Here is a 26,647-nt window from a genome sequence, read left to right as displayed (position 1 = left end):
CCCGCCCCGCCCCCCAACACACACACACACACACACACACACACACACACTCACACTCACACACAGATAGTAGCCCAATGACCTCTGACCTCAGCTTACACAAACACTACAGACGATGATATCACAGATCCAATTAACTAATTAATTCATGATTAATTAACTTCTGCTGAGTCAGTATTTTATATATAATAGGAAATGATTTGTAGATTTTCTGATTCAGATGATTAACAGAACTGTTTGCAGTGTGAAGTTTTACGCTGCGACTTCGCTTCTTGATTTGAATCCTTATAATTATATTTAGTTAAAAGTTTACAAATCTGCAGTCTTGGAAACGTTCAAACTAACAGCTTGTTTAAACCGCTTGCTGAAGTTCTGCTTTTACAACTTTACGAGATCTTAGACGTGGAGTTCTTAAAACAAAGTTGGAAATTAAAATATTCTCACTGCAACGACAGATTTCCTCCTTGTTCAGAGGTTCAAACGGTTTTAGGAATCATAGACGTGATGAGATGGAGGTGTTTGTGATGTGTGATCAGGAAATCTCCAAAACTGTCTGCAAACATGGAAACAATCAGAAAGTTTGTACTCAGTTACCATCATCGCTGTTTCAGTAATGTTTACGTGACAGCACCCTCTAGTGGTCGTATCAATCATGACTCCACTGACAGCAGAGTTTTCTTCTTCCTGTTTTAAAGCAGCAAAAATAAGTGGAAATATTACTTTACTCATATTTCCTTAATGTTCTCTACATGGATTTCTCTGGCTGTTCCTTCTGTGTCCAGGACAACAAAAGGTCCACTAACGTTAACAAAGGTCTTATTTAGATGACTTGATCACGTTGAAGACAGATCTACACCGGAGTAACTGATGTTTCTGTCGGCAGCGTCCTGATGAACAACTGAAGCTGGTTTTGGGGAGAATCTTCACATGTTGGATCCATTAAGACACTTTCTGTCTTCAGGGAACAATGGAGGCGACCTGACAGATGTCATAACTGAGATAAAGTCAAAGCTTTCATCATTTTATTTTTAGTTTCCACGTCTCTGAGGTGGACCATCGTCTCTTGTTAATGTTTCTGCCCCGTTCCTTCCTGTACATCGTTTGCTCAGTGTGAGGAGATTAAATCCAGATTCTGTTCCTAGTTTTATTTACATTGAATTCCTGAAGCGACTCAGCTCGTTACGAGACCAACAGGAAGCAGTTTTCTCTCCAAACCACACGAGCATTTATGTGTTTTGGACGAGGTCTTAGGGTTCAGTTGTTTCTTCCACTTCCCATAGTTGGAGTTTCAAACTAAGAGCCCTCCGTGACTGAACTTTAAACTTTAAAACTGAGTGGAAGCACGAAAAACAAAAGAAAAGAAATTCTGACTGCGAATCAAAATCCTGCTTTAAGTCAGTTTGGTTTCAGGATACGAGACACGCTCCTGAGAAAATGTTCTCACTTCATTTTGTAAACAGGAAGCGATGAATGGTCGAACTGAGATCAGTGAGGGCAGGAAGAAAAACAACAACAAACATTTGTAAGAAATTTTATTGTCGTAACATTTTAAATAGTTTGACAGCAAAGTAAAAACATTTTAACGACGTAGAAAAACTATAAATTATTTATTGCACAGGTGAGTTAACGGCTCGGCTCGGCGCCGCTTCACTTCTCTATCTTCTGACTCTGGTGCAGCCTCATTATCAGACTCCGGATCTCCTCGCGCTTCTGTCGAACACGTTGCCGCGGAAACCAGTGGTCCAAACGCAACGGGAGGTCGAAGTGCACCACGGGGTTCTGGGGAGCCAATCAGAGAGCTCGATTTTAGTGTGAAGCCGGGGTCGTACAAGTCTTCGTCAGGACAACGTTTTACTCCACTCCATTTATCTGATAACTTACTTTTAGCTTAACTAATAGTTACTAACTTAACTAACAGTTACTAACTTAACATTTACTAACGTAACTAATAGTTACTAACTTAATCAATAGTTACTAACTTAACTAACATTTACTAACTTAACCAATAGTTACTAACTTAACTAATAGTTACTAACTTAACTAATAGTTACTAACTTAACTAACCGTTACTAAGTTAACTAACATTTACTAACTTAACCAATAGTTACTAACTTAATTAATAGTTACTAACTTAACTAACATTTACTAACTTAACCAATAGTTACTAACTTAACTAACAGTTACTAACTTAACCAATAGTTACTAACTTAACTAACATTTACTAACTTAACTAACATTTACTAACTTAACCAATAGTTACTAACTTAACTAACATTTACTAACTTAACCAATAGTTACTAACTTAATTAATAGTTACTAACTTAACTAACATTTACTAACTTAACCAATAGTTACTAACTTAACTAACAGTTACTAACTTAACCAATAGTTACTAACTTAACTAACAGTTACTAACTTAACTAACAGTTACTTTGCAGATATCATGCTGCATCAGTTACTTGTACTGGAACTTTTGATATGTAAGTACATTTTACATAAGATACCTTAAGACTTTTACTCGAGTACTACTCATATGGGTGATTTTCAACCAGTAATATTTGAACACGATATCTTTACTTTTACTTGAGTATGACAGTTGGGTACTTCCCGAACAGTCTCAGGTGTTGCTGTACCTGCAGGAAGCTCTCGGCGTACTGCAGCAGATACACCCCACAGTCGCTGCTGTTGTCCTGCTGAGGAACGCGGCAGTTGGAGCTCCTCATGGTGTCCGACGTGAACAGACGAGGCGTCCCTCTCCGGACCGCCCACTCCACCTGCAGGTAGCTGAAGACAACCAGAGGAATCACATGTACAAAACAACTTCAGGTGGAGCTGCGAGCAGCGCTGGGCCTTTGTTAAGGTATAGTTAGGGGTGTAAAGAGCTATTTTTCAAAGCACAACTATGAATGTATATCAAACATGACGATTTGCCACTGTTGACATGTTTGAGCATCTCTAACCCCTCAGCAACAACTTCCTGTTTCATCAAAATGTCTCACAGTAACTGAAGGTGAAGACTGTGTGGTGTGGCTGAAAGTGACAGACCATGAGTTGCCTTCTTCAAACTACCTTTTCCAAAGACTAAACTTTCATATCTAAAACATGCTGATGATGTTACTTTAAATTCAAACCCCTGAAATCGATTTCTTCTCCTTAACTTGGGAAACATTCGTCGAACTGACGGCTAGTCTTGATTAGAGATGTGAAACTTACTCTCTGAGGAGTCTGCAGACGTTCTCGTGGTACGACAGCTTCAGTGAGTCCATCACGAGGATGCACGGCCTGGAGTGGACGAAGAAGAAACACTTTGCTCAGAAAACGAGAAGGACGAGCTGACAGAGACAGGAAGTCAGAACGTGATTATTTTTTTTGGAGGTGACTCACCTCTTTACCACCGTGTCCCTGTGACAGCCCTGCTGAAGGCACTCCTGCAGAGACAAACACAGAAACCTGAACATCGTATCACAAAGAAAACAACCAAAAAACTCCTGCTGAGTGCTGAGAGCTCTGACAGCAAATGTACCGGTGGCTGCTGTGATCTGAGGGATGGTTTTCCTGCAGCTCGCTCTGATCCACCTGAGACACAAGAACAAAACAACCTGAAATCTCTGCTCTTCAACACAAAACCAGCAAAAGGGAAATAATTCAAAAGATTTCCTCTCTTTTAAAGTTTATTTACAGACGAAGATAAAAACTGATAAAATAACTCGACTGGAACACCAAATGTTGGAGCTTAGTGTTTTCAGAGGAGCAGATATTTACGTCTGGAACATTTAATCCTTTAATTTTTGGTGTGTACTGATGTGTTATTCCCACAATTGCTGCCAGTGCCCCAAATACCCAAAAACTTTTCCCAACACAAAGACGTCTGGTGGCGATTAGAGAGGCTCTGTTAAACATTACTGTGGCTGAGAGGCGCTGAAGCTTCCACAGACACTTTATTTTAATCTATGAAGGCAAACAAGGGTCAAAAAACAAACAGCAGCAGCTCACCTGTGGGGCTGTGAAACTCCTCGTACTGGACCTCCTCCAGACCCGGGAAACAAACCAGCACCAGGAACCAGTGAGCTCTAAGAAAACAAAAATGAAAATAAAACTGAGCTGAGAGTTTTTCTGATTCTTTTTCAGAAAATGGTGCCCTCTGAGCCACTGGAAGTCTTTTAATGTGAAACATCTGCAGGAAGTGTTGAGTACACTTTACAGCAATTAAAAGACAAGAAGAAGTGAGCTGACGTTTGTTGGTTTTACTGCTTCTTTCTGTTCTTTAAAGATAAGAGTCAGAATTTAAATGACAATTTGAGATCAGTGACGGGTCATTTTCAGAATTAAAACAAATGACCAACCCTGTAGCTTCAAATGCTGGGTCACATCTAAGCTAACGTTAGGATAACGAACAAGCTGTTGTTTCAAAATATCTTTTTAAAGAAGTTTGGCAGGATATAAAACCAACGGTCTGTTGACCTTTACTGATCCACATGTGACAGTCTAACAGTGACACAGTCGTCAGTAAAAAAAAAGAAAAAAGTTAAAATCGCAAATTTAATCTAATCGTGACCGGACGTTGAAAGTCAAATCGAATCGAGGATTTGGGGATCAAAAACAAACTGTTAAGTTTAAAGTGCTTGGTTTCCGTATAGACTCGATTCGTGGGATAAAAACGTTACAGAAGGATGTTCAACTTCCAGGATGAGTCTGATTATTGTTATAAATGTTTCAATAGTAGTGCAGAAATACAATTTCTATTTTTCTCAGGGAAGAAATAAAACCAAGTGTGTCACAAAAATTACATTAAAGTGGCAGGAACATGTCAAGGATATTCCACCAAAACTCTGAACTGATTTGGGTAAAATGTGGGAGTTTAATGAAACAATGAAGCGCAGAGAGCAGCAAGTCTGGTAAAGTCATCGACAAGAATCAGAAATGATTCAGCAGAGGTGACTTGAGTCGGTCAGTCTGTCACCCAGTTGGCAGGTAAAGGCAGTGATGAGGTGCTTGAATTCAAGTCGGACTGCAGAGTTTTAAATCAAATGTCCCAACAGAGGTCATAACTGCAAACTGGCGTCTTTAAATCTGGGTCAAAGAGCTGAGGTCAGCTCTGTTGACTCGTTTTACTTTCAGTAGGTCACAGAGGGTAAAAACTCACTTCCACCTCCAACTAACCTCCAATAAAGTCCTAAAACATTTCTATGACATGAAACACAAGATCCAATCTAATCAAACTGACTTCCGTCTGTCTTAAATGTGTCACTTTGTCCAACCAGAATAAAACAATTCTTACTCTTGATTGACAGGCACAAACAGGAAGTCTTTGGTGAAAATGTCAACATGGCGGGTCCACGTCTTTACCCTCTGGTGCCTCATGTCACGATCACTGAAAAAATAAAGAAACAAGCAGAGAAGAAAGGCTCAGACTGATCAAAAATATATAATATTGAAGCTATCACCATGTGAAGATCTAAATTAATGGAGAGGAGGCTCACTGTCTGAAGAACCTTGAGTCCATCTCTGATTTATGATTCAAGACTTCATTTCATTAATGTTTTCTGTGACAAGATTACTTTTTTTTTTTTTGAGTTTCCTTCATCAAATACAAAAAAAGAAAACTTTGCTTTTCGTACTTTACTCAAACTGGGGAACGAAACATTTTATTATGAACAAACATGTTTTAATTTGTGTTGCAGATAAGTTGAAGGTTATGAAGTCTAGAAGATATTTATCAGGTGTAAACTGATCAAGCAGTTTGATAAAAATAAATCTACATCGTCTGCATAAAGAGAGACATTTTTGTCTTTGTTCGCCCTTTTAAGTCCTTTCACCTTTCCAAAGGCTTTAATCACTTTTGGAGTCTTAAATGGTCAATTGAAGAACTGCAGTTTCCAGCTTAATTTTCAGCTTGGAGGTTTCTGCTTGGGTTTTTCACAGTTAGGGAAAAAATTATGAATATATATGAATTGTGATCTCATGTCTGGAAACTCCAGAGGAATACGCTGGTAAACAAGTCTCCTTTGTCTAGTTTTATAAAATCTTGTGTCCTTTTTCTTCTTTTTCTATCAAACTTATAAAGGCAATAACAACTACAGTCGCAGCCAACCATTAAGATAATCATGTTCTTTAAGCAAAAGCTGCTGGAATCATCTGGTTTCACAATCTCACATGTGAATATTCGTCGTTGTTTTTCTTCCACATTTATGACTGTGAGCTGAATATTGTTGGGTTTTGGACTGTAGGATAAATGTTACCTTAGAAATTGTGATTTCACATTTGGCTGATATAAAATAAATGAATCAAGGAAAATAATCTATAGATTAAACAGTGAGACAATAGTTATAGCTCTAACATGAACAAAATAAAAATTATCTTTCTGATATTTTTGTTTTCCTTGTCTATGTCAGGTTCTTACGGGACGGATGGGGCATCGTTCTCTCCAGCGGCTCTCCGTCTGCTCAGCTGTTTGTAGAAGAAACTGCTGAAGACGTGACTCCGCTCAGCCACCGAGCCTCCGACACCCTCCAGGAGGAGATACCTGCAGGAGGAGGAGACTATTCAGGACACTGACCACCCCCTACTGGTGATAGACAGGAACTACAACTACGTGCAATGGTTTCTTCTCCAGCACAGATCTTCAGTATGACACTCTCTGTTTTCTGGGACATTTTACTGGATTTGATAATTTCTTAGACTAAAAAGGTCACACTGATATGCTACCTTACCATACACGTTATACTTTGTTTAGCAGGTTAAGTTCTTTAAACTGACTTTGTAACCAGAAATGTTGCGAAACATCTCTAAAAGGTTTATTCTCTGTAAACTGATCCAGTAATCTGATAAAAATAAAAGCATGTCATCTGCGTAAAGTGAGACATTTTAGGAGTTAGAGAAGTTTGGCTCGAGAAAGTGCTTCTAACATGCGAAAAACTTTTTGTACAAATAATTTCACTCGTTTTGTTCTCGTCTGACAGACTCACTTGAGGTAGAAGTCGATGATGACATCGTTGAGGAACTCGCCACCATCCAGACAAGCCAGGTCCTCCTTGGTCACCGCGATCCGACCTTTGCAGGGCGCCGCGGGATACTGGATCAATCTGAAGAGCACAAACAGAAAATACTCCAGACTTCCTGTGCAGACTTTTATTATTTTAACTGCTGTTTTTTTTACAGTCATGAATCTCAGCTGGTTCGGGTGAACCTTTAGACCTGGCTGTGTTGGTTTTTTACCTGGTGGGAAGCTGCTGTAGACCCGAGGAATTCAGGTTCTTCTTTCTCTGGTCGTTTCTCAATGGACTGGATTTCTCCTGAAAGAGAGACAAGATTTAATAGTTAACAGTTAATCAATAGTTTGTTTTGATAGATTTTGATGTGGAGGGTTGAGGTTTTTGTGACCAATACTCTCTGAACCTCCTCCAGGAGTCACCTCATCAGCTCAGAGACTCTGGCCCAACCAGCTGACAGCTAACAGACTCATAAAATGGACGACAGAGGATTAGATATCATTGCAAGAGGGGGAGGAGGGGAAGGGAGGTGAGGAGGAGATATAGAAGAAGAAAGGCAACCAAAGAGGCGAGGAGAGAAGGAGCTCAATGAAGGAAGGTAGGCAGGAGGAAACCATGGGGAGACTGTAAGTAATAAAGGAGGCAGAGGAGGTGACCGAAGGAGCCAGACAAGGGAATGAGGGAACAAGGAAAGGATGAAAAGGAGAGAAGAAAGAAATGAAGGAATGGGAGGAAAAGAGGAACTGGGGGAAAGAAGGAGAGGAAGTAAACAATGAAAGTAAACAAGGAAGGAAAGGAGCAAAACAAGGAAGTAAGGAGGAAATGGAGGGAAGAGGAGTCTCACAGTTGAGCATCCCAGCAGTCTGAGGAGGTGCTGGTCCAGAGGAGGAGGACAGCTGTGAAGGAGCAGCAGCCCGTCGGTCCAGTCCAGAGCGGAGGCTGGCCCACCGGAGGAGGAGGAGCCCTTCCTGTACTCCTCCATGTCCAGGATGGAGGCCAGCAGGGCGGTCTGCAGCTCCTGCAGCTGCTCCGTCAACACCAACAGGAGGAAGGAGCATGACGGCCCTGAAGAACCAGGAGAACCAGTTAGAGGGTGGGAACTGGAGACACTGGACTTGTTTGACAAACTGGGTTAGAGTCAGGACATAGTGTGCCAATGTGCCCAGTCTCTGGCTGTATATTGATGTCCCATGAAGCCTTGCTGCTCCAGTCAAGCGTTCATTGAGAAAATGGTGGATTTTAGCCTGCAGGGTCAGTGTGGGAGCTGGATTCACTGTGTGGTCTGTGGGTGATGATTAGTTCCATTCTTTTTTACTTGATTTTTAAATGTAGTTCTGTTTTGAGAGTCAAACACCACTTTGTGTTTTTCCTTCGTTGTGGTTTTGGGGTGACATTTATGGTTCAAGGAAACGGCGTCAGAGTGAGAGCTCTCTGTGTTTTTACTGCAGTGTGTGTGGAAACTGTGTGATGATGGAAACTACATGAAGCTTCTGACTGTGCCAACAAACACACTTATCTGTTGGTACATCAGTGTGTGAGGGACAAACAGCAGCTTGTTCTTCTGTTGTTCATGTTGAGACATGAAACAAGTCAAATAACCAGAGAAAACTACATTTACTGAAGGAAACTCAAGTGTGTAGAAGCATTTTCAGCGTCCTCACGTTTGTAGCTTTTGAACTGTGTGACAGTAATAAGCTGATGATATTTAATGAAATGAATTTCAGTTCATGAAAATGAAGATGTCAGTTTGCGTGTAAAAGTGTGTTTTTGACGGGATGTTGAGCATCTCTGATGTGTTTTGTGGAGACAAAACCAGGTGTTTTTGACCGGGAAGACTGAAGGAAGCTGAAGGGTCAGTTAAGGTAAAAGGTTGGAAGGAGATGAGGTAGGGGTGGGCGATATGGGCAAAAAATAATATCTCGATATTTTTGGGGATTTTGGCGATAACGATAATCAGTCGATATCCTTTAAAATGCGATTGCTAAACTGTTGCAAGGAGGATGCTAGCGAGAGGTCGTGATCACGTAGGCCCACTAGTCATGTGACTGAGGCCCCGTCCACACGGACAAAAACGATCTTTTTTTCCTCCGTCTTCCTCGGCATCGTTTCAAGAATATTTGCGTCCAGACCGATTCACTGAAAACGACTGAAAACGCTGTAGTTCATATTCCAGGCCTATAGGTGGCGTTTGAAATTCACCAAAAACAGAGAAGAAGAGATGGAGCATGTGCAAAAAGCTTGTGCGCTGTACACAAACAGACAGTAGACGGAGAAACCGAACACAACAACAAGAAGACGAAAATGGCTAGTGCAAGGAAACCAGAACCGTTTGTGTGGACCGATAATGAGGTCGAACTGCTGCTGCGACTCACACTCGACTACAAGGCGAGTAAGTTGTAAGAAACACGAACACAAGCACGTAGTCCGCCGTTGTTGTTGTTATGAGACGTCGCGGGGTTCAGAGGTCGAACGTAAGAGGTCGAGGGGTGGGGCGAATCCTGCCATGCTGTAGAGAGCGCTGCTGCACCGTGTATTAAGTGGATGTGAGGAGTTTCCGCATGTGTTTCAATATTTTTGGCGAAGTAATTTAAATACTCGATAATGGAAATTTGCACATTGTCAAAACAACAATGACGATATTATCGCAAACGATATATATCGCCCACCCCTAAGATGAGGTGATAAATTTAAGTGTAGGCGTTGCATGAAGTGGAAGTGAAAGTTTGTAAAATCACACAAACATCACTACAGATCACTGTCTGAAAGGAGCTGAAGTTCAGGAACCGAAATGGGTTGAAGTGAAGACGCTAAAGTTAAATAAAAAATGAAATCAGCTCAAGTGTTTGTTCAGTTCCAAAGGAGATGACACGAAAGTGCTAAAAGCAACTGAAATTTAACCAGTCAGTAGTTGAAGTGGAAGTGTTGTTAAGATTAAAGCACTGAGAGGAGATGAAGCTTCATTGTTCGTTGAAGCTCAAACCTTCAAAGTAGTTGAAGTGAATAAAATTAGTTTATTAGTAGGATTGAACTGAAGCAGTGAAAGAAGTTGAAGTGGCAAAACGAGTCATAAATTCTAGCACAGAGAAGAGTATGAGTAAAAATAATGACAGAAGTCAAGGTATTAGATTAAGTCCAAGCCACTGAGAGGAGATGAGGTGAAAGTGCTGAAAGAAGTTAAAGCGTTGAGGTGACGGCACTAAAAGACGTTTAAAAGTCGGCTTGAACTGAAGCAGCAAAACGAGCTTAAGTGACAAATTCAAGCACAGAAACATTTTAAAATTAAGGAGAGAAGTTAAAGTGTTGGATGAAGTTCAACCCACTGAAAGGAGCTGAAGTTAAAGTGTTACCTGAGGTTGAGTTGGAGGTCTGGATGGCGGACAGCTCCTTCTGCAGCAGGTTGGCCTGAGGATCGGTCACCCACAGGAAGAGAAGCGAGGGGGCGGGGCCTTCCCAACGAGCCAACAGAGCCCCGCCCCGAGCCACGCCCCCATCCCAAACACCGTAACCCCGGACCTGTGACGCCACCACGGTGACCTCTCCCTCCTCAGCTCCTAACAGAGAGAGGTCATTCATCAGCTTTCATTTACATTTTTACAGAATATCGTTTCATGATAGTTTCAATCGGAGCAAAAAACAAACTTTGAAATTTACACATATTCAGTCATGAAAACTCATGGTGACTGTACTTTCATTAGATTACGTCCAACTTTTGCAAAGACTATCAGTCGAAATAGTTCCCAACAAAAAGTAAACATTTTGACCAAAAACGTTTCTGGTGTGAATAAATGTGTTGTTACCTTTCAGAGGAATAGTGATGCCGTTCTCAGTGATCTAGACAGAATAAACAAACATTTCAAACTGTTGGGAGGAAAAATTGTTTACACATCAGGAAGAGAGACAAAATATACAACACAACTAAAATTCTTACTTATTTCACATTTAAATGTATTTTTTATATGAATTAATTTACTGTGAAATCAGACGTCATTTGAGTAACTGAATTTACTGTTTTTATTTTGGCTGATGATGCTGCATCTCATCATCGGTCTTCACCTCTTCAAGAAGACATGACAACATGTGTTTTTAACTAAACATGACAACAACATAAAGTGCATTTTATTTCACTTTAATTTGAGCATTTTGAATCTTCCATACTCCCTCAGGTAGTAGGTTAAGCATTAACCAGCCTGAAGGTGGCGAGTTATTTCTTCCAGTTTGTAGCGTTTGTCTGATTCTCTGCGTGCAGTTCGTTGACATGCTGACCTACTAACCTCCTCCTCTGCTGCCCTCCTGCTTTTTTACAGCGCTCTAATTAAACCCGGCGCGCCGCCATCAGACCCCAGCTGCTGCGTCTTAATTGCCTGTTAAACTCTGAAATGTTCACGGTTTACAGCTTCAGCACGGAGTTTCTCTGCCCCGCGGCCGTGAGACGAAAAGAACACCAAACTTTGACTCGCGTCCCGGGACGGTGGGGTGTTCTGGTGCCATTGTTGCTACGACAACAGCATGGTTTTTAATGCCCAAAAAGAATTAAGTGTTTTCTGATGGGACTCGTGCAAGATTTGGCTTTGTTCATACTTCTCTTTTAAATGTTTAGACACTTTAGTCTATGAGCACTCACACACACACACACACACACACACACACACACACACACACACACACACACACACACACGCACACAGATAAACAAACACAATAAAACAAACAAAAACAAATACAGAGTTGGTGCACTGAAGCACTTTGGAAAACACATGTGAATGTTTAAAACTACAGTATGAGTAACACAAACCAATTATGGACCAATCAAATAAGAGTGTGTACTGTATGTGTGTGTATGTGTGCGTGTGTGTGTGAGCTGGAACAGGCCGTGGAAAAAGAAAAAACGAGGTAAAAACTGTTGCAGTCGTCCAGAAACGTTTAAACGTCCAGGAGCAGCCGCCTTGCAGCAACCAAACCAGAGTTTTACACTGACCCGAACACACACTCAGCATACAAGTACACACAGTAGGTACATGTACACATGCACAAGAAGGTCATGTACAGACGATGTACAGATGTAAAGGAAGTATGTGTACACACGCGTACGGGTTTCAGGTTGTTTTTCTGAGTGACATGAATAAAATCTAACTGTTGGGATTCAGAACGTGTTCCTCCAACACTTTGAGGAGCTTCAGCTTGTCTTAAAATCTTCAGTTGGGTGTTTTGAAGCAGCAGCACTGAGCGTGTGCAGGAAAAGTTCTGGTAAAACCTGGTAAACTTTAGCTCCACTCACCAACATCTTCCCGCTGGCATCAGCCTGCGTCAGGCCGGCGTGAAATGAGACAAACTCCAGCTGCATGAAGGAAGGTGGCGGCAGCTCACATCCGTCTGTTTCACCTTTGGAAGAACGAGCCTGTTGAGCCTGCCAGACAACACAAGGGGACAGAATTAACACACAGATGCATGAACTCACGTGTTTGATGTTAATCTGAACATTCGGATTTGAAGGTTTCAGTCAGTGTTTGTTAGCAGAGGACAGAAATAAAGACCAACCAACAAACCCACCAACCAACAAACCGACCAACCATCCAACCAACAAACCAACCAACCATCCAACAAACAAACCAACCAACAGACTAACGAACCAACCAACCCACCAACCAACAAACCAACCAACCATCAGACCGACCAACCATTAAACAATCAAACCAACCAACAGACCCACCAACCAACAAACCAACCAACCATCCAACAAACAAACCAACCAAGCAACCAAAAAACAAACAAACGAACCAACCATCCAACAAACAAACCAACCAACAAACCAACCAACCATCAGACCATCAGACCGACCAACAATCAGACCATCAGACCGACCAACAGACCAACCAACCAACCCATCCGCCCACCCTCCTTGCAGAGGTAACTGTGCTGATTGTGAGGGGAGATGAGGTCAGAATCTGATTGGCTCATCACCTCACCTAAATATTTTCCCCGGTGGTGGTGTTAGAGCAAAGGTCAGCAGTTCTCCGCTGCAGAGCAACATCCACAATGAATTTCTGACATCTGTCCAACATGAGGAGAGATTTTTAGCTTCAACAAACAGGCAACATGTTGACTGATTTAAAATCATCTGCCAACAAAACAACTTCAAACTGATGAAAAACAAAAGTAAAAAAATAAGTTGATGAAAAGTAATTTAAAACTTTTCAACATTAAACATTAGATTGCTGAAACCAACCTATTTATCATCTCCAACATACCAACACTTCCCCTGCGTCAGGACTTTTTATTGAGACTCACAGCTGGTTTCTGAAAACTGCCAGTAAACACAACAACAAACACTCAGCAGTCCATTCACATCTGATGTGGATCTGCTGAGAGTCCCTCTGACGAGTGTTTACAGGCAAACAAACCACATGACTCACTTCAGCCTCAAACATGGAACACAGAGTCCTCACAGAGACCCCGGACCAGAACTGGGTCAGAACTCCCAGATCAACAGTTACTGTGTTCTCCATAAAGAGAATTTCCCCATTGTGGGACTAGAAGGGATCTTAAATAAAATTAAATTAAAAAATTAAATTATCAATATGATCATTATTATTATCATCATCATTATACTTTCAGTGTTATTAATACTCGTATCTCAATTAGTAAAGCTGTTATTACTGCTGTAGCCTCCCACCACTGAGTCCGGTTCTGCTCGAGGTTTCTTCATGGGGAGATGTTGGTTGTCTGTAAATAAATGAAGTTTATAAGTGGAGTTTTGGAGGTTTTGTGGTGAGAAGCAGCTCTCTGTACATCAGCTCTGGCAGGTGGACTCAGTAAACTCCATGGTGTGGTCTCTGAACGTGAGTCACGTGCTCCAGCTTGTTGGAGGCCTGACCTGGTTTTTCTTGAAGGTGATGTTATCCTGAAGCCTCGGTGCTTTAAATGAAATCTGCCTCTTTGTTTCACACATACGCTCATTATGAGCACAGATGGCACGTGTCAGAGTCCGACTGGTGCTTCGAGTCTACTCTGTAATTAAACTTTACTCAACAAGTTAATCATGAAGCTCTGGAAACACTGTTAACGATAAACACACGTCTGACCAGGATGTCCTGAAATGTCCTGCTGTCCTTTACAGATGACATGACCTCCTCCGAGTGTGACGGCCATTAGCAGGTCTGTTTAGTCTCATCAGTCGAAGGCGAGTGTCCTACCTGTATCTGTACCTGGCCTGAGTTTCCTGGACGGGATCCCTCCACCTGGCTGCTGCTTCCTCCCTCTCCATCATTCTCACCCTCCTCCTCTTCTTCACTCGACAGCACGACTGGAGGAAGAAAATATATTTAACTGTTCCATCTTCATTTTAAATTCTCCTTCTTATCCATTTACATTTTTATATTGATATATATATTTTTGTGTTTGATAACATTTTATTAAATATTTTATAATATTTTATCTGTTTATTTGATTTCTTTACATTTCATCAGTTGTATTTCATTTTTTAAACATTTCTTAATGTTTTTATTTTTTAAAACTTTTTGTTAATGTTAAAAAATATTAGTATATTTACTATATCTTTATTTTAGTCACGTGGCTGTTTTATTTTCCTTCTTCTGATTCAAATAAGCAGAGAAATTCTGATGATTCTGTGAATATTGAGATGAAGACGTTCTGTCCTGTCTGACGGGCTGAACGCAGCGTGTCTTCTTATTTCTTGTGTGTTTTGTTTTGGCCTTGTTATATTTTCTGCCACGGTGAAGGTCTAAAGTGTGAATCATTGGGATGTGACTATCTGTTGTATGTCTCTGTTCAGATGCTCTGGACTGCTCGTGGCGTCGTTACTCACTTGGTTCTGTTTGTTTGGGTTTCTTCAGTCGGAGCCGCAGGACGGCCGATCTGTTGGACTTCTTCTTCTCTCTGAATTCCCTCCACCTCTGCCTCTCCTCCTCCCTCGGATTGCTGCTGGCGGCGAGCCACGCCGTCCTGTCGAGGCTCCGCCTCCCGCCGGGCGTCACGGAGGGTCTGCAGAGCTCTTTGGAAACAGGTTCATGATCCGACGGTTTGTTTCTGGTTCTGGGCGGAGACACGAAGTCGTCCTCTGAAGACGAGTTCTTTTTCTGCTGCTTCAAAGATTCAGGAGGGTTTCCTGTGTCGCTCTGAAGGAAACAAACGTTCATCCTTCACTTTCTCATTTATAGAAAATGTTTTCAGATTGGCTGCATGTTTGATTCACGCTGACGTTTCATTGGAAGACAGACCTGTCAATCATACCACAGAAACGCCCCGAGCCTTATCTCACCACTGTGTTGACGACCTTTGACCTTTACCTTCCTCTCAGCAGCGTTCCTGCCGGACTCCCCTCTCCCCCACGTTTGTCGTCCCGCCGTCGAGGAACTCAAACTCCCAGCATGCTCCTCTGCTCGCAGCTCCGCCAGAGAGTCCAGAGAGTCCACAGAGATTCTTCTGGTCGACACGGACGAACCTGCAGGAGGAAACGGGTTCAACATTACACTTCCTGTTTGCACCCCACAGCATTTTTACATTCTTTTGTAAATTCTTTTTAGATTTTTATATTAATTTAATTTATATATTTTTTATTCACTATTTACTTTATATAATAGATTTTTCCAATGTTGTGTTTTTATGTTATATTTTTTTCATTATATTTTACATTTATACTTATCCTTTTATTTTCTACTTTATATTTCTTTGCTATTTTTAATTATTTCATATTTATTTGTTTTGTAATTTATATTTCATTTTAAATTTTCTTTCATAATTCTTATTGTCTTACATTATTTCAAATGTTTTACCTTTTAATTATTTACAGTGTATTTTATCTTGTTAGTTTTTAAACTTTTTTTTAATCATATTTATGTTACGTAGATTAGTTTTTCTGCCACACTGACGCTTCTTCTTCTTACGTCTCTCTAAAGTTAAAGGTTTACTGTTCAAAGGCTGCAGCTCAGGATGACTTTTTAATGTTCAGCAGAATATTTTAACAGTTAATCAACATGTTTGTAAAATAAGACGTGATGACGAACATGCTGCTCCCATCAAACGTTTCATGAATCGATTAACAGACATTTAAGCTCTGTGAGATCTCTGACGGAGCTGCAGTTATTTTACCACTCAGTTCACTTTTCTTCTTCTGTGGTGGAGACGGAGGCTCGGAGGACACATCAGGCTTCAGCAGTCGGTCTGACGCTCTCTTTGGGCGCCATCTGGTGGACAAAACACACCACAGCAGTCTGGTTACTCACTACTACACAGATCTGCATTTCAAAAAGCTTAATTTAAGATTTTATGACACGTCAGACAGACAGAATGGATTCAACACTGTCTGTTTCAACTGATGCAACCACTGAACCAGTCACACAACATCACCAGACTCCCTTAACAAATGTAGTGATTTAAGAGTGGTTGAGTTAAAACAAGCTTTATAACGTAGTGAAACTCTGTCTCTGACAGACTCTGAATCATTGTCTCCTTCTTGTAAATTCAGCATTAAATGAAAACAGTAAGTTGTGTGTTTCCTTGTAAAAAGTGTCAGTTTGTGGCAGCATGGCTGCACCAGCCTGTCTGCTTCTGTGTCTAAAGTGCTAAAGTCTGACCTGCCAACATTTAGCAGCTGTTTGAACACACTGTTTACACTGATTTCACCATTTACACTCAATTTATGAGAGAAGAAACATTTTATTGACGCTGAACATGTCACATTTTACAGATACACTAAACAGTAACCAGTATAGGCGACTTCTTTGTCCCTGTGGAGAAAGTCCCCAGACTCCAGCTCCACCAACAGACTCAAAAACTCTCGTCCCCCGGGACGTCAGACTGCAACAGCTCTCAGTAAAGGCAGGGAGGACAATAGATAATAGACAATGGACAATTTCTACCTCCATTTGCACTGTTTACTGAAGCTACTGGTAATTTTAATTTTATATATTATATATGTGTAATGTATGTTCTGTATTTTGTGTGCTACTGGACACTGGAATTTCCCTCAGGATAAATAAAGTATCTATCTATCTATCTTAAAGTTTCCAGTGACGTAGTTGGACTTGTAGTACAGAGAAGCTCTTTGTTGTTTCCTTATCTCAGGTTGTCTCATGCAAAGTGTCTCCGACAGTCGCAGAGCGTTACAGGTCGTGCAGCAGCAGCGTCTAGCATGAAGAAACAGACGTCTGACCGGTAAGAACCAGCTGCTTTTCCTCTTTCTCTTCATGCTCACACACCGGACGCTCGCTGGTGTGTGTGAGAGGAGTTTCCTGAAGGTCTGGAGCTCTTTAGGACTCGTTGGTTCTGTTTCACTGAGGCTTTCACATGAAGCCATCTGTCTGCTTCCTGTCAGTCAACATGTCAATACATCATCCATATTTAAAGCTAGTGGTAGATAACAGGAAGTGAAAGGGCTCAGCAAGAAGTTAAAAGAGGATCAACTCTGCTTGGTTTGGTTTGTTGTTGGAGGCTTTTGTCTTGAGTCTCGAGGCAGCGGAGATGAGTTTCTGCCTCATCAGATCAGAGTGACTGTGAACTCACCTGTTGGAGAAACAGGCCGAGGACGACTCAGCTCTGTGTCCTGGCTGTGACTGGCGGCTCAAGCTTCCAGCTGCTCTGTGATTGGCCGTCGACGCTCCTTTATTCGGGCTGTTGAGTCCCAGCAGCGTTTTGACAACATCTCTGAAGAAAGGCTTACACGGCGTGCTGGACGGGAGAACAAACAAACATTTTGACTGCGTCGTCTGCGGCTGTAATGAACTCTGCTGCCTGTAGGGGGCGCTTTACAAACCTCTGTCTGTTTGTTGAGGAGCTGAGCGTATTCCCAGAATGCATCCTGTCAGCTGCAGCTCTGCTGTACTGATCCCCATTACTCTGTTCAGATAAAACAAGACAGGACGCACTGAGACAGTGTTTACACATCAATAATACCACCTTAAATGGGCCACCAAAACAGGCCGACACCCCTGAGAAGCAGAAAGACTCTAATACCACCTTAAAGTGCAGACAGTTACAACAGAATAGCTGTCAAATCAGTAATACCACCTTAAACAAACCAACAGTTCCAACTGACCACCTTTAGAAATGTTAACACATCAATAGTACCACCTTAAATAGGTGCAGCAAACCAAATACATAACTTTAGCGAAGCTCAGAGACACTAATACCACCTTAAATAGGTGCAGCTGTAGTAGGTAGGTAAACACTTTTAAAGCAGCTAATGCTATAATACCACCTTACTCTAGAGAAAGAAAAGATTTCAGAAGAACTATCAGTAATACCACCTTAAGAGACACCAAACTTCCAACTGACCACCTTTAAAAATGTTATCACATGAGAAATACCACCTTAAATTGAGGGGCGGAGCTCTGGAGGCGGGACAGTGGGGACTGGTGCAGGCGGGCAGAGTCAGAACCCGCGGGCTGTTTCTTCTTCGGGATCTTGAACGAAGACGCCATGCTGACGACAGAAGAACAAACTCAGACCAAACCTCTGAGAGAAAACACTTAAAACTACTGCAACAATCCCACCTGGCTGCTGTCTGGAGATCATGTGATATTAGTGAAATACCATACCAAACTCCATTCACAAATATGAGGATTTAAAAAGCTGATGCTAGAGCTTATAAAATGTGACTGATTATTAATTGTCAGGTCAGAGTTTGATCTAAATAAAGAACCTTCACCAAGTGACTCTTCAACATTTCAGAATATTAAAATACTATTAAACAGACAACATGTTATTTCATAAAATGGTGGTTTAATTGACTAAATATGACATAAGAAACTTTAAGGACCAAGGAGTGACCTCAACTTTTAAAAAACTGTGTCCTGACCTCTACCAGGAGGCCTGAAAAACAAATGTTTCTATATGCCAGACTTCCATAAGAGAAACCAAAAATTTAAGGAAGAGATTAATAAAAAAAAAACCAATATAACATCAGTTTGTTTTCTGTGCTTCACCTCAACAAACTAGATTTAAAATTGAGGAAACATCACATAAACACTGGTGTATTTAAACATATAAAACATGATGAAAAATGTCCTCGTAATAAGCCTGTCAGGTCATTTTAAATCAGACATTTTCTAAATTAGGTTCTGAATGGCATCAGCTTTGAACCAGTGAGCAGTTTATGCAGTTTGCTCTGGGACTGTTGGAGCTCGGGAATTGAACCTGAGACCTTTTCATCCATTCAAGCTACTCAACCAACCAGACACTTAACAGGAAATACATGTATCGATATAACTCATACTGGCTGCTGCTGGGCGCTGATGTCATATTAGACAGAGACACCAAACTCCATTCAAAATCTTCACGTTTTTCAAGGCAGCGTCGCTCAATCTCGTTAAACGTGTCCCTGCTTTTTCAGAGTTATTATTTAATTCAAGTTTAGGCGTAAATACACCAAACGTAACGTCTTCACGTTAACTAAAATGAAAATCACAAGTCTGCAGACTGTTTTTTCTTCACTTGACCCAGTAAACGATGTAACGTCAGCCGTTAAACTGGCCGCTAGCTGGGAGCGCAAACCATCACTAAAAAGGATATTTTTGCAGTGTACATATTAGTCGGTGGATTATTTGTTAGCCGAATTGACCAGAATACACTTCTGAATCATGAAACTTCTTAAATAGTATTTTTCTGAGTTTTACGTTTGAACTGAAGCATTGACAGTTTAAATAGCAGTAATTCTTAGCGGGGCTCCTGCGAAAGAAGCAACGCTCGCAGTTTCAGCTCGGATTCCTTTCCGCTCCGGCTTCAGACAGGTCAGCCTCCTTCAGCTCTGTCTAACGTTACTTCCCGGCTTCAGACAGGTCATCGTCCTTCAGCTCTCTGTCTAACGTTACTTCCCGGCTTCAGACAGGTCATCGTCCTTCAGCTCTCTACCTGCGTTACCTCCCTGTCGGCTCCAGCAGCTCTCGGGCTGTGCACCTACCTGAGGTCAGCCGGTGGAGCCAGCTCGGCTGCTAGCTCGACAGTTAGCCGGCTCGCCTCAGCGCTAGCTTAGCTGCTGGCTGCCGTCTGGTCGGTGTTTCACTGTCGGGAAAGTGTCCGGCGGGCTCATGAGGTGTGGAGGAGCAGTCGTCCGCTCGGCCAGGACTCAGAACCGGGTTTAAAAGCACGTAAGCAGCCGCTGCGGCTCCGGACACAAGCTGCTCTCCTCCAAACACTCAGCGCGACCACACTGACATGACAACACCTGACGTCACCACGTCAGCTGGCGTGCCGAGCTCTGGCTGTACGTGATTACGTCACTGACAGCGCTGCCTGACGCAGCACTGTAAACAAGAGCAAAAGTAACGAAAGTATGTAACGACAGTATGTAACGACAGTATGTACTTCATTATACATTTATAAATGTAAGCTCAGCAGTAACAAACCTCAGTTTGAGCCTTTCCTCCGTGAAGTTGTACTTTATGTTAATTTAACTTCTGGCTCCAACAACAGAAAAGGACTTAAACTGTCAACATGCTCCTCTTTCTCTGACTTATCACTTATATCTTCCCTGGCAAAATGTTATTTCTCCTTGTCTGTATGTTATATGTTCGTTCATTATGACACACATATATTTCTATAAGTCACATCTGAATTGTAAACCCCTTTTTGCAATAAAGATGACTTAAAAAACAAACAAACAAACAAAAACTGTAAACAAGAGCAGCTGTTTGTCCCCAGGTTACAGGAAGTGCTGTCCTTTTTACTCCACTGAGCTACACATGGAGCACTGACACTGACAAAACCAAAACTGCATTCAAATCCATAACTAGATGACTCATCAAAGAAATAAAGATGTTATATATATTATATATGCACCAAAAGTATATCAGAAGAAAATGTAGGCTTACATTAATTCATAAAATGTGACACTTTGCTTGTAGTGTTTCTTTACCTTCCAATTAAATTTTACATTGATTCATTGATTTATCTGTCTGTTTTTAAGTTTGTGCATGTAACTTCCAATTTAATTTTCTATTTCATTTATTAATGGGTTAATTAAATACCTTCCAATTGAAGTGAATGTCTTTTTGTTTTGTTTTTTTCCAATGCTTTATTAAACAAACATTACATGAACGATGAGAAACTCACACAAGGACATACATTTTTTACATTTTAACGTAAATTCACACCTTCTTTGAAAAAGCAGACTGAAGAAGAATTATTACGGTGGTTTTTATCACATTTCAAAATCAAACATACAACATATATAAAGATTAAAGAAGAATGAGGAGCATAAAATAAATAATAAAACAAATAGAAGTAAAATCATAAACAAGTAAATCCATACTAAGTAAATACAAGGGGTTTATGATAGGCTACATGCTGCTATAGATGTGTACAGGTCATTTTCATGGGTTATTGATCCGTCTCAGACATGTTTGTAACAAGGACAGTTCATCTGAAGGGGGGGGGGTGTTATAATCTGTAGGAAAAGACGTCTAAAGACACTGTCCACGTGCCACCGGACTCCTGTAACATCCAGCCAGTGTTTACATGTTTAAAAGTGATCGATCTGACCAGAATACGATCAAACTGATCACACATCAGTCTCCACGGCCTTTACGTAGTGACGTATATGGTGACGTATATGGCGACGTGTCGGACAAGCGAAGTGCGCAGTGTGTTGAGCTAGCAGCTAGCAGCTAGCAGCTAACAGCTAACAGCTAACAACTAGCCGCGGAGGAAAGTGAAAACACGTGAATACGAGCTTAACTCCGCTGTGGACGTCTGGACCGACATGATCCCGTCACAGAGGTCAGTCCAGAACCGGGCCTGAAGCTCCGGGTCCTGTAAAACCACCGAGCCAGCCCCCGAGGGAGGCTAACTCAGCTAACTCAGCTAACTGTTAGCATCTGTGGTTACACTGAAACATCGTTCACCGTCTAAAGATCGTGGCTGTAAGAAGCCGGACGAGCCGACGTGACTGGACACGAAGCTCCACAGTGACCGAGGCCAGGCTGCGTTAACGGGCCGGTCCGGTCCGGTTAGAGGTGTCAGTGAACAGCCGAACAGGCCGAACAGCGAACCGAGCCAAGCTGAAATAAGTGGATACTGTGGATGTATATTCATATTATTATATAAGTGTCATCCGAGGCCTCAGTGTGACTGTCACTGATTAATCCAGAGCAGCGACACTGACTGAAGGTTGACTCTGACCTCTGACCTCTGACCTGTTACCTGCGTGTTCAGGCACCACTCACCTGAGTCCCTGTTACCTGTGTGTTCAGGCACCACTCGCCTGAGTCCCTGTTACCTGTGTGTTCAGGCACCACTCACCTGAGTCCCTGTTACCTGCGTGTTCAGGCACCACTCACCTGAGTCCCTGTGTGTGTTCAGGCACCACTCACCTGAGTCCCTGTTACCTGTGTGTTCAGGCACCACTCACCTGAGTCCCTGTTACCTGTGTGTTCAGGCACCACTCACCTGAGTCCCTGTTACCTGCGTGTTCAGGCACCACTCACCTGAGTCCCTGTGTGTGTTCAGGCACCACTCACCTGAGTCCCTGTTACCTGTGTGTTCAGGCACCACTCACCTGAGTCCCTGTTACCTGTGTGTTCAGGCACCACTCACCTGAGTCCCTGTTACCTGTGTGAGGATCAGCTTCTCTTCCTCAGACAGACACATGGACACTTCTGTCATCGTCCATCTGAGGCCTCAGTGACTCTGTGTCCCTGAAATACATGAGGACATGTCAGGACTGAAAGAAAAGAAACAACTGTTTAAATGAATCAACAGGACACAAAATGCACCAGAAATGCTTTTTAAAGTAAATTAAGGCATCAATTTATTTATAAAATGTGACATAAATTATTTTCTATTTTTATGAAGTTGAATTATTTATGTCAATATTTCTGTTTTCTTCTCTGCTTTGGATTTTGCAAGAATAAATAAATAAACAAAAACATGAAATAAACAGAGGAATAAAACAAAGGTAATGAAATACTGAAGCAAACAAACAAACAAATATACTTGAATAAGTGCAGACATTGATTCTGTCACCGAGGAGGAAAGAAACCAGGAAACATTCACATCACAGAAATCTGACTTTGGTATTTTTTAACGAACTTCCTCAAGTTGATTAATGGAATATATTGAAATAGCTGCTGATTGATTGAATCTATTGATTGATAAATACAAATGTCCATCACAGTTTGTCATGTTTTGTCTGACAGGTGATGAAACATGTAACACGTCTGATTGTTTCAGGTTGTTATTTCTTGTAGAAAAACATGAATCTGCACCGTTCGTCCTCTTTACAATCATCCACATGAAGAGTTAACAGATTCAGTTACACTGTAAGTGTGGAGCAGTGTCACGTACAGAGATTTTAACTAGAACAACTAACAGACGTTGAATAATAATCCTCCAGCTGTGTTTGTCTTTAACAACGGGACTTCACGCAGTTGGATGTAAAGGCCTGATGTGTGTCGTGTCTCTGCAGGTGTGCACATGTTCTGCTGTGGGTGTTCGCCGTCTGCACAATGAAAACAGGTGAGTTGATCCAAACATACATATGTTTTATATCTGCATCATTTCTTGGTACAGTAAAGAATATGTGCGCTGACAAGGCCGTCACACTGACTCTGGACACGGTGTTGGAGGTGGAGCCCTGTTTGTTCCTGACTGAACAAAGTCTCTCGTGCACACACTCTCTGGGCCACAACACAGAAGATCCGGGTTATTTCATGCACCACTGAGCAGCTTTCACAGGAATGAACGCAGCTCCGCCTCCACCGTTACATGCGTGTTAAACACATCTGTCATGTTGTTCAGTCTGCAGCCGAGCAGCTCACAGATGTGTGTTGATGTCAAAGTGTTTTCTGTCAGTGATCTGCCAGGATACAGTCGACGCTACTGTCGGAGAAACCGTCCTGCTGACCTGCAGCGTCAGCGAGGTCAGCCCTACCCTGAAGGACGCCTCCATCTACTGGACCGACAAGGACGACAACACCGTCCTGGACATCATCAAGAATAAACCAGACCTTTCAACACAGAGTGAGAAGTTCAGAGAAAGAGTGACCAGCTTCTCCGACGGATACATGACGGGAAACTTCTCCATCGAGATGAAGAAGGTCCAGCTGTCAGACAGCAGCCCCTACGACTGTAAGATCCCACAGGTGGGCTTCAGGCAGAGGGTCATACTCACTGTGTCAGGTACGTACCACTCCGGATCAGGACTAGAACTACAGGGACTAGAACAGGACTATACTGACGAGAACAGGACTATACCGACTAGAACAGGACTATACTGACTAGAACAGGACTATACTGACTAGAACAGGACTATACTGACGGGAACAGGACTATACTGACGAGAACAGGACTATACTGACGAGAACAGGACTATACTGACGAGAACAGGACTATAGTGACTAGAACAGGACTATACCGACTAGAACAGGACTATACTGACTAGAACAGGACTATAGTGACTAGAACAGGACTATACTGACTAGAACAGGACTATACTGACGGGAACAGGACTATACTGACTAGAACAGGACTATACTGACGGGAACAGGACTATACTGACTAGAACAGGACTATACCGACTAGAACAGGACTATACCGACTAGAACAGGACTATACCGACTAGAACAGGACTATACCGACTAGAACAGGACTATACCGACGAGAACAGGACTATACCGACTAGAACAGGACTATACTGACGAGAACAGGACTATACTGACGAGAACAGGACTATACTGACTAGAACAGGACTATAGTGACTAGAACAGGACTATACTGACTAGAACAGGACTATAGTGACTAGAACAGGACTATACTGACTAGAACAGGACTATACCAACGAGAACAGGACTATACTGACTAGAACAGGACTATAGTGACTAGAACAGGACTATACTGACTAGAACAGGACTATAGTGACTAGAACAGGACTATACTGACTAGAACAGGACTATACCGACTAGAACAGGACTATACCAACGAGAACAGGACTATACTGACTAGAACAGGACTATACTGACGAGAACAGGACTATACTGACTAGAACAGGACTATACTGACTAGAACAGGACTATACTGACTAGAAGATTCGTACTGTTCCCGATGGCTTTCACATTAACGTGTCACTGAATGTATCCAGATGTCCATTCAGCGGCTGTTCTGGAGCTTTTGCTCATCTCGTATGATCTTCAGACCTTGTGTGTTGAACCTGTTTGTGTTGCAGCTAAGCGTGTTGGAGCGGGACAAGAGGCACCACAAGGACCAGAACCAGGACCAGGACCGTCAGGTGGAGCTGTGGTAACACTGAACTCCATCCACATGACCGTGCTGTCTCTGACTGCACTCAGTTGTTTTATTTAAGAAGATGTGAGGCGTTAGTTTGTGAACAACACAAACAATATATCGTTGCTGTGTTAGGAAACGTCAACAACATTTACAACTGAGAATATAATAATCTTCATCGTAAATATCAGGTAATGTATTAACCCAGCAGCATTCTCATAAACAACTGAAGAACAACAGAAACACCAAAATAAAAAAAAAAGAATACTCCAAAACTCCATTAAAACTTAGCCGAATTAGCTGTTAGCACTTCCTGTTAGCAGTGAACCTGTGGATGTACAGACAACTATCACTGAATTACTTTGATACGGAAGAAAACTTAAAAACGTGAAGATTCTCAGGCAAGTTCTGAACATGTAAGGAGCGTCTTCTTTGAGGATTTTTCTAAAAGCAGGAAGGATCGACCAGTTTTTTCTCTCTCTCTACTTCAGCTAGCTTAGTGTTAGCCTGCAGCTAGCTTAGCGTTAGCCTGCAGCTAGCTTAGCGTTAGCCTGCGGCGTCACTGCTTGACTCCGGTGTGATGAAGACGATCAGCTGACTGGTATCAGAGGAAACTCTGACAGCGTCGGACATGTTGGTTTATTTTCTTTGTCAGAGATCCTTTATTGATTTGTTTGTGAAGAGGGTTCACTCTGAACAAATTTGAGACTGTTTATTTTTGCTGAATATTATTTTATCTATCTATATATTTATCTTATCAAGGATCTGCTGAACTTTACTGATCCACATGAGTCTCAGTGACAGAGCCAGAATCAGATCGCTGATTTAGAGAACCAGACACCTTTCGTCCCGGAGCAAACGCTCTGTTCAGTGTTCGAGGCCTGGTCCGCGGTCAGAAGTTTTTATAAGTCTTTTTTTAAATACATTAAACGTCAGTTTACTTGTTGTATTGCCGTCGTTGGCCCACTTCTCCTGTTTGTTGGCTCGTTAGCGCCACCTGTTGCTCAGCAGATTAAAACACCACCCGCTGGGTGAAGTACAGCTCTACAGCGCCACCAGTGGTCGAAAACTCCACAGAGTCCCTTTAAGCTTCAGAGACTTCGGGCACTAATTGTATGAAGGCGATGACTCGATGTCTGAATGCACTTTAATTTGTTAAATCAAACATAAATACATTTGTGAAAAAAAATATTCCAAAATAAATATTTGCGTCACATTTGATCTATTTATTAATGCCGACATTTGTTCATTTATTTATTTATATTTGTTTTGGTGCATTTCATGGCATATTTATTTATTGAAAAATTATCATTTCAATGCAAAAAAAATGTGGATTATGGCAGCGTCCGTATGTTTTTAGTTTTAAGTTGTTTAACTTTGTTACATTTTGTGAAAATATGGAGGTCATTATTGTTTATATTTATTAA

At 41.7% G+C, this 26,647-nt stretch overlaps 2 protein-coding genes across 2 annotated transcripts in view; one reads left to right on the top strand and one right to left on the bottom strand.

The window, feature by feature from the left end:
* Positions 1-1,515: 1,515 nt before the first annotated feature.
* Positions 1,516-20,189, bottom strand: senp7b (SUMO specific peptidase 7b). The gene is made up of 22 exons (XM_073462346.1): positions 19,903-20,189; positions 18,314-18,425; positions 17,758-17,840; positions 17,508-17,672; positions 16,095-16,189; positions 15,293-15,447; positions 14,812-15,121; positions 14,180-14,289; positions 12,265-12,393; positions 10,787-10,820; positions 10,337-10,540; positions 7,834-8,054; positions 7,216-7,292; positions 6,966-7,082; positions 6,401-6,523; positions 5,279-5,371; positions 3,994-4,070; positions 3,524-3,576; positions 3,385-3,428; positions 3,214-3,282; positions 2,634-2,784; positions 1,516-1,779 (listed from the first exon to the last, which is right to left on the bottom strand). Exons 2-22 carry the CDS (start codon positions 18,422-18,424, stop codon positions 1,648-1,650), a joined length of 2,553 nt encoding a protein of 850 aa, XP_073318447.1. The 5' UTR covers position 18,425; positions 19,903-20,189; the 3' UTR covers positions 1,516-1,647.
* A 1,351-nt stretch (positions 20,190-21,540) lies between these two features.
* The window catches only part of LOC140992220 (uncharacterized), a 6,117-nt gene continuing 1,010 nt past the window's right edge, over positions 21,541-26,647 (top strand). Inside the window, exons 1-4 of the mRNA XM_073462508.1 lie at positions 21,541-21,719; positions 23,407-23,456; positions 23,793-24,119; positions 25,162-26,647. The exon at positions 25,162-26,647 is cut by the window's right edge and continues 1,010 nt beyond it. Coding sequence (XP_073318609.1) covers positions 21,703-21,719; positions 23,407-23,456; positions 23,793-24,119; positions 25,162-25,298 — 531 coding nt within the window. The 5' untranslated portion in view covers positions 21,541-21,702 and the 3' untranslated portion in view covers positions 25,299-26,647. The remainder of the gene's footprint in view (positions 21,720-23,406; positions 23,457-23,792; positions 24,120-25,161) is intronic.

Source organism: Pagrus major, chromosome 24, assembly GCF_040436345.1.
Source record: "Pagrus major chromosome 24, Pma_NU_1.0".
Taxonomy (NCBI): Eukaryota; Metazoa; Chordata; class Actinopteri; order Spariformes; family Sparidae; genus Pagrus; species Pagrus major.
The sequence above is the reverse complement of the archived record's forward strand: the minus strand, read 5'-3'. Positions and strand labels throughout refer to the sequence as shown.